Genomic DNA, 16519 nt, shown 5'->3' on the forward strand with positions numbered 1-16519 from the left:
TGGATTCTCTCCTCTCAGTTTACTACATTTTACAGCTGCTGGCTAACTCGCTCACCCTCCCGAGACGGAGGTGTTGATGCTGTTCTCATTATCTTCAATTCGAAGCAGAGCCAAGAAGAGGAGGGAAGGAAAGAAAAACCTTCTTGAAGAAGAAACCCACACACTAACCCGCTCACAGCCCCCTCCCTCGCCTGTTCTGAAGCACAATGAAATGCCAGGGATGGATTAAAAAGAAATAGTGGCAGGAGTGGGGAAGGGCTGCAGAGAGACCAGAGCATGGGAAGTGACTGCAGCCCAAATCACCTTACACAGACCCATGCCAGCAATTTCCTTGCTGCGAGGAGCCTACTGTGCATGCCTTACAGTCTCTGTAAGGAGCCTGAAAAGAAAATTTTGCATGGGCTGGTTTACAAGAACAAAACGTCTCATTTCTATGGAGGCAGAGACCTAAAAAGAAAGAGAGGACAGAATAAAAGTGAACAGGCAGAAGACAAAACAGAATGGACAGTGTAACTTAAAGGGAGATGCTTTCAAAGCAGTCCCGCTCCCAAGTAGACATGGGAGAACCGAAGCTTCAGGACTGGATGCAATTCCTCCATGGGAGTAATTAAGAGGGTTGTCACAGAGATGAAAAGTCAGAGGAGAGTTCTGGACTGGCTAGAATCAGAATTTCAATAGGAGCTAAGTGCCATTTTTTAACATATGGAGCATCTGCAGCACACTGCATGTGGAACACCAGCCAAAGCAGCTAGCTTTATTATGGGCATCTATACGGAAAAGAGTTTCAAAGGCCAGCATGCTATCCTCACAGCAGCACCCTGAGACACCACGTTGGCCCCCTCCAGTTCCTAGGCTGGGTAACACACAGCACCCAAAGGTGACCGACCGTCCCTGCCTACCCAGAGGGAGCAGCCCCAAGCCCACAGCCGCACCAGGGCTGGAAGAAGCAGCAGAGAAGTTACCTCGTGCTATGGAAGCGCAAGCGCAGCACTAACCACGGCCACTCTCAGCAGCCTGGGAAGCTAGCGGGTAGCCCAGAAAGGGTTTGGGACGGCTGCTGTATGCGCACATAGAGGGTCAGTCCTCAGCCTTGCTCTCCCTGCTGGAATAATTCCCGTTGGGAGCATCGCCCATGTACTGCCCCCCAAGGCAGGCAGATCCATCCTTACCAAAAGGCTTAACAACCCCCCCCGCTTGGTTCACGGGCCCTATTTTCCACCTCACCTGAGAAGCTGAAGTGACGCCGCACTAGTTAAAGCGCAGAGCAAGGGCTTCTTGAACATGTGTTGGACGTACTGCTCTGGGACGAGGGTCTCGAGCCACCAGCAGGACTTTCTGTTACAGTGCCGTGTGTTTACTGTAGCCAACGCCTCCGAGTTTCACTATGCACTGTACTCGTAAAGCCAACGTACATGGCTTTTCCCAGGAGCTTCAAAGTCCACGCACATCTCCAAAGCTAGCAGAGCAATCTTGGCTGCGGCAATTGCACCAGCGTTAATGCAAATCATGCCACAAGCAAGGCACTATTTAAGAGGAGCTCTGGGCTCTCATTAACCAAGGCCCTAACAAAGGTTTAGTCTGAACTTCCTTCCACCCAGACAGCTCAGTATGCAGTCAACACACAGCCCCTCCCACACCATACACAAAAAAATCTTGATTTTCTTCAAGCGCAGTTGCGATCAAAGTGAAATACGAGACACACACAGAGGAAAGATCTCTCGGGGATTAGTCAGCTGTTGAACTCCAGAAGACCATGCTTGATGGCGTTGGTCAGGGGAGAGCAAGGAGAGGAAAGCACTGCACCTAGCACAGAGCCTGCTGGTGCTGTGCCTTGGGAAGCTCCGACACCTGACTCCAGCCCTCTTCCTGCAGTACCAGCGTTCAAGGCACAAATACAGTGAGGCCGGGGCTTATCAGGCTAACTCTTTCCCCGGGAAGCCTCATCCAGATGTCTTGAAGAACAAGAGGAAAGCCACTCCCGGCGCTACGCAGCGCTGCGTGCTGCTTGGGGCCGGCTCCCTTTCCATGCGTTCCCCCACAGAGGCACCAGAGCAAATATCCTCCTTTGCCCAGGGACCCAGTCCAAGCCTGCGTCCCAGTCTCCTGCGCAAGCCCCAGAGCTGCTCCTCTGCTGTTTAGCACCAAAAAACTTCCCTCCGGGCACCCTCAGCGCTGAGCCGGTTCGCAGAGCTTAGCTGAAGTCTTGCATTTTGACTACAGCTGGTCAAAGCATTTTTATTACAATTAAGTGTAATCAAAACACAGTGGTTTTACTCTAACCTGAGCTGTTTCGCAGAGATGCCCTGGTTTGAACTCCCCTCTTAGACAGGAAAGATTTTGATGTCTAGGAATTTTCCAAGCTGGAGCGACAGGAGATGAAGATACTCAAAACATTCGTGTTTTTCCACTCAGCTGCCACCATTCTTCCAATTCTTTCTGCAAAAGCACTCAAAAGTTTGTTTTTAAACTCAAAGTGCAGCAAAGAGCAGTGTTCTGGGCGGCTTTGCTTTGAACCCTCCTGTGGGGAGCTGATGGGAAACAAGTCCTGGAGCTAAATTCTCAGACTCAGAGCTCAGAAATGGTTCCCAGGGTGGCAAGAGCAGGTTCTCATGGCTGGTTTTGCACGGCCTCCCAGAAGCCAGCAGGGCAGCTGCACTGGGCGAGCTGAAAGGGACTTCCACAGACCTCAGGAGGGGCCTGAGCTTTAGGTAGGGCTCAAGGGAAACCAAGGTTTTGGGAGTCAGTTTGTTCCATCCTCTCTACAGCAAACCTGCTAGCACCCAGCATATAGGATACTCGCACAGCCACCAGGCTTCCAAGACGTGGGAAGAAGAAAAGCAAGTCCACTGGATGTGACAAGAAAGGTGGGTTTATCAAGGCGAGTGAAACAGCTGCTACTTCAGCCAGATACCAAAATAAGAATCACTGCATCTCCCCTGAGCAACACTTTTTGACCTACCCGAGACGCTAGTAACTCCAGGTTGGCTCGTTTTTGTCATTTCTCAGCAACGCAGTCTGGACAGGTGTCCATCAGTTTGGAGAAATCAGGTCCACCACACACGGCAAGTTGTCTGCAGGCTGTTTTCCAGCCCCCTCCAGTCCCCACTCTCCCCACACCAGCCTGCCGGCCCTGAGCCGCCAGCCGTGCAGGCTGACCCTATCTCTGCACGCCAACAGCATCCCGGTGAGCCTTTGGGAAGAGGGGACTAATGAGTTAAAGGAAGAAAGCTATGCAGCAAATGATCTTCAGGGAAGAGGGGAGCCCCAAAACAAATCATCTGCTACCTGGCATCAGGAAAGGTTAATGCAGCAGGGAGGAAAGATAAACCTACTTATAACTGCATGGACCTGCAATTTAATCACACGGGAGGGAGAGAGAGGGTTTAGACATGCCCAGTTTTGGCACCTTCAACTCCCTTGCGCAACAGCATGGGAGAAACACCAAGCGAATCCTTCCTATGGTACTGCAGCAGAGGACGTGCTTCCAGAGACATCCACCTACAGCTTGGTGCACACAGGCACTCCACAGCTCTCCCCTCCTGGGACCAGGACACCATACAGCTGCAGGGTATAGCACACCGGGAGCAACAGTCCCACCACCACCCCAGCCCTCTGCAAGAAAAGCTTTCCATGGCTAGGATGTGTCCCCAATTGCAGCAGGTCCCAGCCAAGCTCAAACACAGCCAGCCCCAACACACCAGGAGCTGTAACGAGCATTACACCAATGCAACACAATTTTGAATCTTCCCCCACTAACGGCAAAAGCAGGAACGGGTCACAATTCTACACTGAATCTATACTATTAGGAGGAAAACTAGATTTCTCATCAGCTCCCAGGGGCCTTAAGGGACAACATCCTTCACCACGAACGGGAACCACCTAGCTCAGCCACCCCAGCTCACATCCAGCACGTGCAAAATGAGCATGCCAAAGAACACAGCAAACTAGTGAAGACAGAATTCTTCCAAATGTTTGCGCGGGTTTAACAAAAACAACCACACACACACACTTCTTTGTCCTGCCTCCCTCTCCACTAGGTGCAAAGAAGGAGCAGGACTGATACCTTTCAAGTGCAATATGGAATACATATACACGTAGAAAACATCCAGTGTCCCTCCCGCTTACAAAACCCACTTGAGACGGGTGCCTCTTGTGAGCCACTTTGCTGAATTAGCTCTCTCCCAGCCTGTGTTCGGTCATTTACCTCTGTCAGCATTCACAGCTGGAAAAAGGGGTTATGGCCTCTGCTCTGCACATCCAAGGGGAGGAGGGAGCCAATCTGCATGTTTATTTGTTGTCTGTGCAGAATTCCTGCATTCCTTCCCTTGTTTACTCATCTGCTCTCAGGACATACTCAGACCCCAGCAAAGGGCTTTTGGGGCACCACATTCCCCCATGAGCTCAGAACTCTTGCTGGAATAGAGAACAAGCATAAAGGGGGAAGAAAGAAGCCAGCAAATGGGTTATTACAGAGGTAGGTTTTCAAGGTGGTTGGGCAACAAGTAGAAGAAAGATCAATTCTCTCCAGATGTGCCTCTATGGAGAGCAGATCTCCACACCTGGAGGTCCAACACCCTATTAAAGAGCACATATGGGCTGTCTGCCCCCCCCAGCTCTTCCCAACAGCTTTGTTGTTACACCCACAGCAGCACCAGTAACTCAGCCACCCTCTTTGGCACGGGCACGTCAGCACTCCTCACGTTTTCCCAAGCTACAAGTCAGCCCACGGTCCCTGTGCACATGTACTCCATGAGCACTGCACAACATTACAACCCACCTCATCTCAGCTCTTTCGGGAGCAGACACAAAGGCTCCAGAGAGATTAACATGCAAGGGATACAGGGCTTCACCACAACAATACAGAAGCACACCTCATGCCCCCCAAAATCACTTAGCTGCTCGGCTTGGTTCTGACTTAGTTATACCTTTAGCCCCAAGCAGAATTTGGCTGGCTTCTCAGATCCCTGAAGGAGTCCACAAGGCTGACTTAGCAAGCGAGGAAGCTCTGAGACAGAGGAAGCTAGGGGTGACTACCACAAAGGACAGGCCTTCACAGCAAGATTAACCCATTAACTTATTAGTTCTAAACCTACAGGAGAAGCTAACTCAGGTGTGAGGAGTAGAAGTTCCCTGGTAAGTGCCTGCCACACACTCGTGTTAGGACAGGACTTGCACTGGGGATGCTCCCAACCACATCAGACTCATTGCAGAGAGGACCGAGAACCTGCATCAAATCTGGAGCAAAAATAACATAAAATAACTTTGCTTGGCTGTACCTTGGTTGCAACCACTGCCTCTGACAACAAGGTCAACGTCAGGCACTGTCCCCATGACAAGTGAGTCCACAGAGCGGTATGACTCTACCCTAGACACATGTAGAACAGCAGGATTGATCCGCCTCCTCCCCAGCGAGATCATTTGCCAATCGATCATTTACAAGCTAAGAGCACAAGGTGACCAACAGAGCCAGGACTTGGCCGCTGCTGCATCTGCTCGCCCAGAGCACCCCAGGGAAAGCCAGGCACCCACGCTTCCAGCCTCACCTTCCACGCAGTGCTCCACCTCCTCCAGGTTACGCAGCGTTATCCGCATGAGGCTGGAGTTCAGCATCAGCTCGTTGCGGTGTGCCGGCCACATGTATTGCGGGGCAGGGTTGACGAAGAAAATCCGTGTGTCCCCAGTTGAGACTTGGTTGTCGCAAATTAACGGGTCCCCGAAGCCACCGATAACCACCTTGTTCCCACCATCCAAGAGGATCTCGTGGGTGACGATGTCTTTGCCTTTCAGGTAACGCCAGACTCTCACCTGGAACAAGAGGGAGAAAGAGCGCGTGAGACGTTTCACGGCCGCAGACAACTGGCACCTTCTGGCCCGGTTAATTTTTATCACGTTGTCACAAGACACACAGGAGCGGTTCAGGCTGGCAAAGCTTTCCAGCAGAGCTAATTTCATTAGCCATCCTTCTAAAAGCACAAAATACGTGGGCAACAAAGACTAAAGCACATACTACTCTTTCTGCCAAGCTGCAGCCAACTCTCTAGCCCAGGTACTCGGCATTCCTGGCCCCTTCCCCACACAGCCTGTGGGGAGCAAAGGGGGACAGGGCTTGTGTCGCGAGGGGCCCCTCAGCCATGCCGGCTCTCCAGCAAGGGACGGAGATACCTCGTCCCCCTGCACCCATCTTCTCTTTGCGTGGGACGCATCGCCCTTGGTGTCGAGAGCCAGGATTTGCCTTCCCTTCCCGGCTCTCCTCCCTTGGTAGCAGACTCCAAGCCCAGCCAAAGCCAAGTGGGCTGCCAAAAAAGCCTGAGGAACAGCTGCCCGGCACCAAACCCTACCACGAACCACCCTGACTCACCTCTCCGGAGGCCCACTCTGCCTGTAGGGACACAAGAACTGAAACCACCCTCTTCTTCCTCTCCTCTCATCACCAACCCCGGGGAGGGCTCGCCTTCCCCATCTCAAGCGCAAACACCCAGCAAGCCCCCGGCACAAAGGATCCCGGGGCTGGGGGAGGGTAACCATACCCCTTTCCTTTCTTCAGGCAAGAATAATGGCTCCAGATAAGCTGTAGCTTCTCAGCAAACACTTGAGGGCCACCAGCAGGCACCACTGCCATCCAGAGACCAGCCTCCCGCATGGTGCGGGAGAGCCCAGGTCCGGCAAGGTGGGGGCTCCCACGGGACAGCGGAGCACAAGCAGTCAGGCAGGGGCAGAGATGGGGTGGGAGAAGGGGTGAGTGGACCCCGGCAGCCTCTGCGGCACATCTCAACTCAGACCAGGAAGGCTGCTCAAGAGTTTCCCAAAGGAACCCCGCTTCTACTCCCAGGCAGCATCATTCGAGGTGACAGACTCCAGCTGGTACAGTTCTCCCAGAGATATCCTGACTCGCAGCAAAATCTCAGTGGTGAAATGTATCGAGGGAGAAGAAAACACTTCTGAATAAGAAAAAAAAAGCTTTGAAGGGAACATTAAATGGCTGGAAGCCCCCAACCGGGGAAGGCTGCACAGCTAAAGAAGGCACCGTCCATCCATGGGGGAGGCTCTGAACAGTGACACAGGAGCCTTAAAACAGGGGCAGGAGGAGGCAGGTGGGTTGGGTGAATGAAAGAAGAGAGTCCTCCAGCTCTGACAAGGCACCGGTAGCTTGGGAAGACAAAAGGCAGACCAGATACCATTCCACGTAGAAATGCCAAAGGCAACTTATGTTCCTACAAACAACTAAAGAAAACCTTTGCCTTAGCAGACTGGATTTGCTAAAATACGTGGAGGATTTGGTAGTAGGAGCCCATTTCCCTTTACTCATCCAAACTTCAGGAAGAAAAATAAGTCCTGGCCACAAGAGTTTGTCCCGCTCTCCCCCTCCCGCTGCCAGCGGTTCTAGAAGAGTCTCCCTGGACCTCATTGCTGGCTCGTCCCCCTGCCCAGAAATGGCAAGATCTGCACACAACTGCAAGCCAGCCTCTCTCCAGTGCCACGCTCTCTGCGGCAAACCGCTCAAAAGAAACACCCGCACGGGAGGGAAGCGGCCCTAAAATGAATCTTTAGTGCACACGGGTCACCAGAGACACGTCCCCATCCACCCGTGACGGGTCAGCAATCCTCCTGCTGCTGCTGCGATTCTGTTGCAGGGGAAACATGACACAGAGCAGAGTCGGCGAGTTGCATGTAATAGGAACAGCTCATCAGAGAGCTGCCTGAGGTTTCAGCTTGGAGCAAGGGCAGCTCTCGAGCAAGGGTGGCTGCCGTAGTGCATGGATATTACCGTGACCACAGGCATCCCCGGGCTGGCATGCTCAGAGCATGCTTTATTATGGTCTCTGCCAGCATCTCCCCTCCTACCACAGCCGGAGTGCCCAGTCACCTGCATTCTTTCTCCAGCTACCTTCAGTGCCCAAAGAGCACTTCAGCACACCGTGCCAAGCACCAAAGCAGCCAGGGAGGTGGTGGCTCGGAGATAAGGGGGCTCTCGATCCCCACTCCAAAACAGGCACGCACACACACGTACTTTAAGAGTGCAATTCCGAAGGGAACGCAAGGGGCAGAGAAAGGATGCTCACATGCACGTGGGCAGACCGGTCTCTCCCACCCTTGGGGGACGCCAGAGGCGGCAGCGAGGCAGTCGGTTGTTTGCACTACAGCTTCTATGCTTGACATAGGGGTTGGGGTGCGGGCACTTGTTACGGTTGAGGAGGAAAGCACAGAGCAGACATTACCCCGCTCTAGAACGAACCATTTTTATAGTTATCTGCAACTGCAGCTCACTGGCCTCTTCCATGCACGGCGCTTCAAGTGCGTTGTGTTCCCCTCTGGGCTTCCTCGAGACCATCCAGACAGAGAGACTCTTACTCTTTGCCAAATACCTCCATCCCATTACTCAGTGACTACAGAAGACACGCACAAAGGTCTGACACTGCCGAGCTCAAACGAGAGGGTAAAAACACGTTGGGGGCTAGGGGGAATGCAAGTCTCATGACCTTTAATCAATCTTGTGATTTTTTGAAGCCCTAACTGCAGAATTTCAGGGGTGTGAGCTCAGCACTGTCTCAGTCCTGATCAAGAGGCTTCAAGGTCCACAACGATCTTGAGCTGAACTCCCACACGCTGTCCCTGCCACAACTAGGAGTGGGCAGCTCCAGGTGCTGGGGCAAGGGAACAGGGCCATTCCCACCGCCACAGGAGCGAGCAGGCTGGGGTGATACACCCTCCTGCTCAGCACAAAAGTCACCTGTCAAGCAGAAAAAGGGAATGAATTTAGTGTCACATGTACTCTACAGGTGCAGCTGAAGGTTAAGAACAAAGTTTAGGAGTGCTTTTTATTCTCAGATCCTCCTACTTGTCGCACCTTCTCCTTAAGGTGTAATATTTGCCCACCTTAGAGGAGGACTCTGGACTTGATGGGTCTCAGCTCCCACCCAGCCCAGCAGGTCCTGCAATCCAAACAGCAGCCACTGTATATTACCGAGGTGAGCCCGGTTCTCCTGCATACCCGAGATCAAAAACCATCCCAAGTACAAACACCGCTGCGACAGCTCCTCTTTGGAAGCCGCACATGCCTTAGCTGCTCCCGGACACGGAGAGGTTAGCGAGAGCCATCGTACCCATGTGCTCTCACACTCATTTGTCTTCCAGCGTGAAGGGAGTCAGCTCCCCTTGGGCCAGCGCTAAGCAATGCCGCAGCAACCAAAGGACAAGCAATAACTTAGACGCAGGCTACCATCCCTCTCCATACAGTCCAAGTCCAAGCTGCTGGGCAGGGGCAAGAAGAGGGGCTGAGAAAGCAAACGCCTTCGAAGCCATTCGCGCAGCCCGTTTCAGCCCGCGAAGCGGCCTGCTCGAAAAGCTGACTGCTCGGTTGTACACAGCCCCGTCAGCCCGAGCTTTTTTTGTTTTTTCTTGAGAGAGATGGCAGTCACCCAGCAAACAGAGGGAGCTTCAGATGGCAAAGAAGGGTAGCTGTGACAGGCAGCTTTCCTCCCCTCTGATCTCGCAGGAATCCCGGTCCCGAGGCAGACATCTGCTCCACCATGTGCAGGTGGTACCAGAGGAGACAGCCCCCTTCAAAGAGCCAGTCTTGGGGCCACCTGCGAACGTGGCACCTCCGATGAGCCGAGGAGACGGGGTGCTAAGGAGCACAGCTTGCACAGCTTTAGCTCAAGCCTGTGCTAAGGCAAACCTCCTGCTTCCCCACCCGGGACCAGCTGTTCCTCCAGCACTTTGCAGCAGCCCAGCTCCCTGTGGTTGTGCTTCTTTCTCCCCACAGTCAAGTTAAGACACCTTCCTGCAGCCCCACCAGCTCCACCTCCTCTTCCTTCGGCAGCAGCCTGCAGCCCGCAGGGCAGGCGCTCACTGCAAGGAGAGGAGGTGAGGTGCACAAGCAACCAGGGCAAAAACCCAGGAACACAAAGGAGACAAAAGGGGAAAAAAAAAAAAAAAAAAAAAACCGCCAGGCAGGCAGAGAGCACAGCCTGAGGCTTTTGCTGAAAGGTGCCAGTCAGGGCATTTTCACAGCTAGGTCTAAGGGGGGGAGAAAGGCTGAAGCCTACCCCCTCTCCTGAAGCAGATGGTAATTTGAGTTAATTAGCATGGCTGTTCTAGTCATACACCTCAGAGCCAGGCCACAGCATTAGCCAGCAACATCAGAGTCCACCAGCTTTCTCCCCACCCTTATCCTCTATAATGAATGGACATGAAGGCACCAAAGACCAAGCAATTACCTGTAGGGCATCCCATTCATCATCACACACAATTACACTTTGTCACTGGTGACTCACCAGCTACATCAAGGATCGGGGAAGAAAAGGGGAGAGAGAGGAAGAATTGGGCTGGAATCTAGTTCCGAGAGGTCCCTTCTCTATAGCAGACTCACTCACTCTTTTGCCAGCGAGCACATAAAACACTGGATTAAGGCTGTTTTACAAGACTCCTGGCAGCTACAGGGAGGCAGAGTAAGAACAGCGAAAACTTTATTTAAGCAGATCCTTGCAAGGGTGTATTTTAAGTGCAGTACAAAACCAGTAAGTAAAAGGATTTTCCAATACGCCACGGGGGTCCATCCCGCAGTAGGGAATGGGACCGCCCGTACAGACAGTGCGGTGCTAGCGAATTCCCGCCAGGAAGATGCTTTGAGAAACGCCAGCCTCGGTCTTGTACGGAAAGATGACAAGTTAGAGCACAGTCTCCTCAGGAAGAGAGCTGTCGCTCTGGACAGAAGTAAAAAGGGTCACCGCTAGATTACGGCAGTTCTTAAAGATGAAGTGTATGGGCTAGCATCAGCTCTGCCGAACCCCTTCCCTCCTGACTGCACATCGTCCCTCTCCTCTTGCTTGTCACTCTCTCTGCCCTTCCCTGGCAGAAGCCAGCTGCCCTTTCCCGAGGGGCTAGCAGAGCTCCGAACCCACCTCCCCCAGCAACTTCCACATCCAACCCTGGCTGGAGAACACGCTGCCGTTACCCCCCAAAATACGGGCTCTATTGTTTGGAACAGGATCCACATCCTTTTCGATGCTTCCTATAGCGCATATAGGACCTGTATTTGTCCTATAAATAGGAGCTCTCTATCATAAATATCAGGTCAGCCGAGAATAAGGCACATCAGCGGACTCAAAAGCAGGAAGGGACAATGCCAACACACAGGCTGTAAATAGGACGAACAGCAGCACCGCAAGCTTGGGACAAGCCCAGGGCTGCAGTCAGCAGCAAGCACAGCACGCCGGTTCCCGTGTCAAATCCCTCGGTAAAGCGGCTCAACAGCCAGTTTCGGAGTCAATTTTGGGAGCTCTCTCAGCCTGTTCTTCCTTATTATTCACCTCCTCTAGTAGCAAATGAATGGCTGGTAGCTATTTAAGGGTGTTTATCTAACATTAACTTCACATTTCTTCTGAGTTGTAATGTGCTTATCTTCATCCATCAAAGGCTTCAGCTGGGAGGGTTTAGAGTTTAACTGGGAAGAACAATACACTAATGCAGCACTCACAGATATTCACATGCCTGCTCCCTCGCAGACCACCCAGCACCAATAACACTCACTATTTTGGGTGTGGGCTCTAGGGAACTCCTACCACACACTTGGCCCTTGCCTTTCCTCTTCAGATAAAGAAGAACCTGACAAGAGATAACTGTGGTATTTAGAGGTAACCGCAGGGCCTAAGGAACAGTTACCAGAGTATGACAGTGAGGAAGCGGACACGTGTTTTCTCACCAGCTAAGCAGCAAGATCCCTTCTGCATCTTGGCTTGCTCCGGCTCCACAGGGCACTAGGAGCCAGCGGTCAGGTTTAATGCCCAAACTGCCCTTTTGGAATCTAGGTACTTGGTAAAAAAAAAAAAACACAACAAAAAGCAAACAAACAAAAAAACCAACCAACCAAAAAACCCCCCAAAAACCAAAATGCAAGTACATCTAACCCTGCAACCCAGCATCAGCAGAATCCACAGCAGTTTCAATACTTTGAGAGATCTTAAGAGTGAAACAGGCCAACAGCTGCTGCAAAGCTACACATTTACAAGTCATGAGAGTTACGCCCTGCTAAGTCACAGTTAGGAGATATTTATCTGCTTTCAGGTCCTTAAGACACCCCAAGCCCCATTTCAAAGCTTTTTTCCCTGCAAACGCACTATGAACATACCATTAAAAATTACATAGAAAAGACCGATATGTAGGTAAAGGGACTGAAGAGCCACTGTTACAAGAAAATTGCTATAAGTCACAGCATGACTGGGATAGCCAGCAGCGCTGCCACAATGAGATGAGATGGGCGCTTCCATCCAAGGTAGGAGAGAAGGTTTTCCTCCTTTCGCTTTCTTTTACAGGACTCCAGGACTGGAAAGGTATCTTGGGGACTGGTTCTGGCCTTCGGGAGCCGTTATGACACTAGTAATAGGCAGAAGCAAAATCCCACCGTTAACTCCAGAGTAAGTAAGTAGCACAAGCCTTTTCCACAGCATTGCTTGGGATGGCTCAGGGAAAGGTGGGCGAGAGACTCTCTTCCCAAGCTGGGCAATACAAACCGCGTTTCAAATAAAGCCACCGCTGGCAGACCAGGTTCCTCCCCACACATCGCTCCCTAGCTGCTCTTACTTGGACTTGATTGCACCCTTTCAAAGGCAGAGCTGCTGAGCAAGCAGTTTTACCATCACAGGAGCACAGGCAAAACGGTTTTCCTGGCCCAGAGCCTTGCTCTGATGCAGCAAGACGAAGCCTGGATTTTACGCTAGCCAGACACCTTGCTGCACGTCTGCGGGGGGAGAAAAGAGACCCGTTTCTTAGACGAGCATCTCTGCCTCATCGCTAGCCTCCCTGGACCACCTCCCGCCTACTTGCGTGGCAACCCTTGCCCCAGCGTCAGGTGGCCCACATCCATTCAGCCATATGTGCCCCAAGCTGCCGCAGGACACCGGCTGCTGGCGGCAGCTTATTAGTTTTCTACGTAGCACCCAGGATGTGCCAGACACTTTGCAAACATACGGTCTCTGCACTAGCCTGGAGGGTCTGTGATCTAATTTACGAGAGCAGGGTACAGATTGTACCGTGCAGTATCGCAAGGGGCAGAGCAGCGGGAGCGAGCGTGAAGCAGAGGGCACCAGCTGGACAGACAGAAGCTGTTCAACTAGTTTACTGGGTTGAGAGATGCTCCAGAAGAGAGGGCAACGCCACGGTATGAAGTTAACCTTCCCCTGCACCGACAGACCTCTCCCACCAACGCACTGCTGTGCATCACCCCAGGCCCTGCTTAGCACTAACCACAGGCAGGAACCGCAGTACTTTTGAAGGATGGGCAGAAAAAGGGATGGGGAGAAGAGGAAAAGGCAATGTAGCAGCATGTCCTCGCAAGTGAGATTCCTGCCCCGGGAAGGGTTAAGCCGTACAGCACGTTTTCTGACAACCAGGCGGATGGTATTTCAGGTTGCTCGGTACTTTACCGTCTCTCAGCTTAGGGGGGCGGAAAAAAAAAAAAAAAAAAACATAGCCAGAGGCCAGATTCGTAGTTAAACAATAGCTTGAGCTAGAACAACTCGAGATGCTGCCGAAGTACACGGGGAGCTACGCGTAGAGCCGGCAAGCGGCTCCGGACACCTTCCCCGGCAGCCTAAGCCCCGCCAGAGAGAAAGTTGGGACTCAGCTCCGCATCACGGCAAGGAGAGAAATGCCCATAAAAAGCAACCTTGAGAGATTTCCCCTCCACACAGCTGTGGGAGCTCTAGCGGGGAGAGCCTCCGCAGTCTAAAAATACATAATTACACACCAAAGCTCCAGCGCATACAATAAAAACCACATGCGCCCGCCCGAAAAAGCGCCTGGTCGGGGCCGAAAGTTTCTCCACACCCCCCCCCGGCACCCCTAGCCCCCCCCAAAAAATTACCTTGCAGGAGTAGGTATGGTGCACGGGGTCCACATTCATGATCTCCTCCACCGTGCCCGTGAGCACCACGTTGGCTTCTTCCTCCCGCCGCTCCAGCTCCCGTTCGGGGCAAGGCACCCCCCCCCCCCCACCATTACCAGTAGTACTACCCCCTCCCAAACCTAATCCCAATCCTAATCCCAGGAACAGCGCCCAAAGCACCCGGGCACCCACCGCTCCCCCCGCCATGGCCCGCCGGCCGCGGCGGCCCGGTCCGGTTCGTTTTCAGCCCCGGTTAAACCCGACGGTGCGGGGAGACAAAGCGGCTCCGCTCTGTAAGGCAGGGCTGGCGGAGAGAGAAGGGCTACTTTTGTTCGAGGAGGTGAAAAGGAGGAAAGAAAGAGAGGGAGGGAGGGAAGGGGAGGGGAGAGCAGGGGAGGGGAGAAGGAAGAAAATCCCAAGAGGAGGAGGAGATAGCTCTCCCCCGAAGCCGCGGCCGGCGAGAAGCGCTCGGTCCTCTGCCTTGCCCCTGTAAGAAAGCCCGCAGATTTGCATGCAATCTGAATTGCTGATAAGGGGGGGGGTGTAGGGGAAAGAGGAGGAGGGAGGGAGGAAGGCAGCCAGCCAGCCCTGCTGCCGGCTCTTATTGCAGAGCTGCCGCGGACGCCACCCCCAGGAAAGGGAGCTCGCATCAGGTTAATGGATAATCAGCGCGCCAACGTGAGGAGACTTTTAAAGGTGTAGGGACCGCTGCCGAGCCGCAGCCGGCTCCGCCATCCCCCCCCCCGGCAGCTTCTTCCTTCCACACCCCCCCCCAGCCCTGTCCCGGGGTCCCCCACCCTGGATCCCGCACCCGCGGGGATGCTCAGGGCTGTCGGGGTCCCCCCGTTTCCCTCGCTGCAGCCCGCAGTTCACTCGTGGCATCGCCGAGCGGGGGGGGGGGGGGGCTGCTGCCAGGGCTGCTCCCGTCTTACCTATGGGGAAACTGAGGCCCGGGCAGCAGGGCTCCCACGAGTAATCCGTCCCGAGTCACCCACGCCTGGTCCATCACCGTCTGCTTACTTACGGGGGGGGGGGAGATGGCCCTAAGGGCTTCCACCTCCCACACCTCGCCCCACGCACGGCCAAGCCACCCTCCCGTGGAACGGCCTGGATCTGCCCCTGGAGCACTGTGACCTGCTGCCCCGGCTTTCTCCAGGGACCGGACGGTAATTTTTCCAGATGTCATGTGCAATTACTGCAAATATAAAATGAAAAGTTAAGTGGCACCAGGGGAGGGATATTGTTTCTCCCCTCCATAAATTAGCCATCCCCCAGAGGCATTTTACAAGGCTGTTTTACTTGACGGCCCTAAACAAGTCATGTTTGTGACCCAGGACCGAGCGGGTGAATTACCGATCGCCAGGTGAAGTTTAATCACGCCGATGCCACGATGCCAGTAGAGGCCATGGCGTGCCCTGCATCCTTCTCCGATGACCGTATTTCAATACACAGCAGCACCCTGCAGCGCAAGGCTCTGCAGATGACCATCCATCCTGTTCGTCCTCCTAAGTTTTGAGCAGTGCTGTTTGCGCTATTTTGCGCTGTTTGCCCCTGCAATTGTGGATGTGCCCATCGTTTTTCTCTCCCCTGGAACATAAACAGAAATAAACTACAAGATAGGAATAAATGAATCTTACTGAGTGTTCAAAATGCTGTCCAAGCCTACTTTCTACCCTGAAGAGGACGAAATACCAGAGATCGCATAAATCTGTCTGGAGATATCACGACTGCTGTGGGTTTTACAGGGAAGGCATGCTGTACATATTCTGTCTTAACCATGCACTTGGCATTTCCACAGGGACTTTGGTCTCAACGCTGGGGCTGTTCTGGTAAACCCCGCACCTTCTCCCAGGTCCGCTTCTGCTCAAAGCTTCAATTTCTGTCCCGTAAAACTAAGTTCCCAGTTCAGCACCGAAGGAAGGCTGCCTATTCACAAGCATGCAGTATTTAATCACCTCAGTGAGGACTTCAGAGAGATGATTTCCAGAAGAAAGTGGCCCACAGCATGCTCAGGTCTGCAGGAAACCTGGCTTCACTCTTCAAAACCTGCCTGTCTGCGGTACCACTCGTATAAAAAGCCCAGGGAGGGATGGGTCCCTGCGCTCTCCCCTGCCGAGAAGAAGGTGCCGCAGGGCAAAGGGACCCAAAGCAAGATACACAATGTCAGGTTTTCTGCCTGGGCCAAAAACTTCGCCGAAATGTGTGGTTTCTGGATAAGGGGCAGCTTTCAGCTGCAGTGGGGAGACTCCATCAAAAGCCAAGAGCAACACGGAGCCCAGGGTCCGCAGTCATCACTGTTACACAGTGGAGGTTTAGCACAAAGGACTCCATTATTACATTGCTGCTATTATAAACTCAAGCAATCAGCTAAAAATATTTCAGTGCCTGGCAGATTATTTTTGCTATTTTAATTATTAATTTTTATTGTATTCCTCGAACGCTGCTCAACTGTAAATCACAGAAACAACCTCAGTTCAAGGTGGAAGAAACCAGCTGTAATATTCTGCTCCCACACTTTGTAAAGAGGAGAGAGGAAGAATTATTTACGCTGTGTTTGTACTATTTTCTGTTTGTTAGTTCTCTCCTTCTAGCCCCACCCCGCCATCTGCTTTCAAAGCTGCGAAGAGAAAAATGGAT

General features: G+C 52.9%; 1 protein-coding gene across 4 annotated transcripts in view; it reads right to left on the reverse strand.

Moving 5' to 3' along the window:
• AGRN (agrin) overlaps positions 1 to 14300 on the reverse strand; it is a 127162-nt gene extending 112862 nt beyond the window's left edge. For 3 of the 4 annotated variants that reach the window (XM_052792633.1, XM_052792631.1, XM_052792630.1), the window contains exons 1-2: positions 13862 to 14299; positions 5544 to 5805 (exon numbers count right to left, since the gene is read on the reverse strand). In XM_052792633.1, coding sequence (XP_052648593.1) covers positions 5544 to 5805; positions 13862 to 14089 — 490 coding nt within the window. In that variant the 5' untranslated portion in view covers positions 14090 to 14299. Of the gene's footprint in view, positions 1 to 5543; positions 5806 to 13861 lie in introns of all 4 variants that reach the window. The other variant, XM_052792629.1, reaches the window with a different exon arrangement.
• Positions 14301 to 16519: the final 2219 nt, after the last annotated feature.

The sequence above is a fragment of the Harpia harpyja genome, chromosome 7 (assembly GCF_026419915.1).
Source record: "Harpia harpyja isolate bHarHar1 chromosome 7, bHarHar1 primary haplotype, whole genome shotgun sequence".
NCBI classification, from domain to species: Eukaryota; Metazoa; Chordata; class Aves; order Accipitriformes; family Accipitridae; genus Harpia; species Harpia harpyja.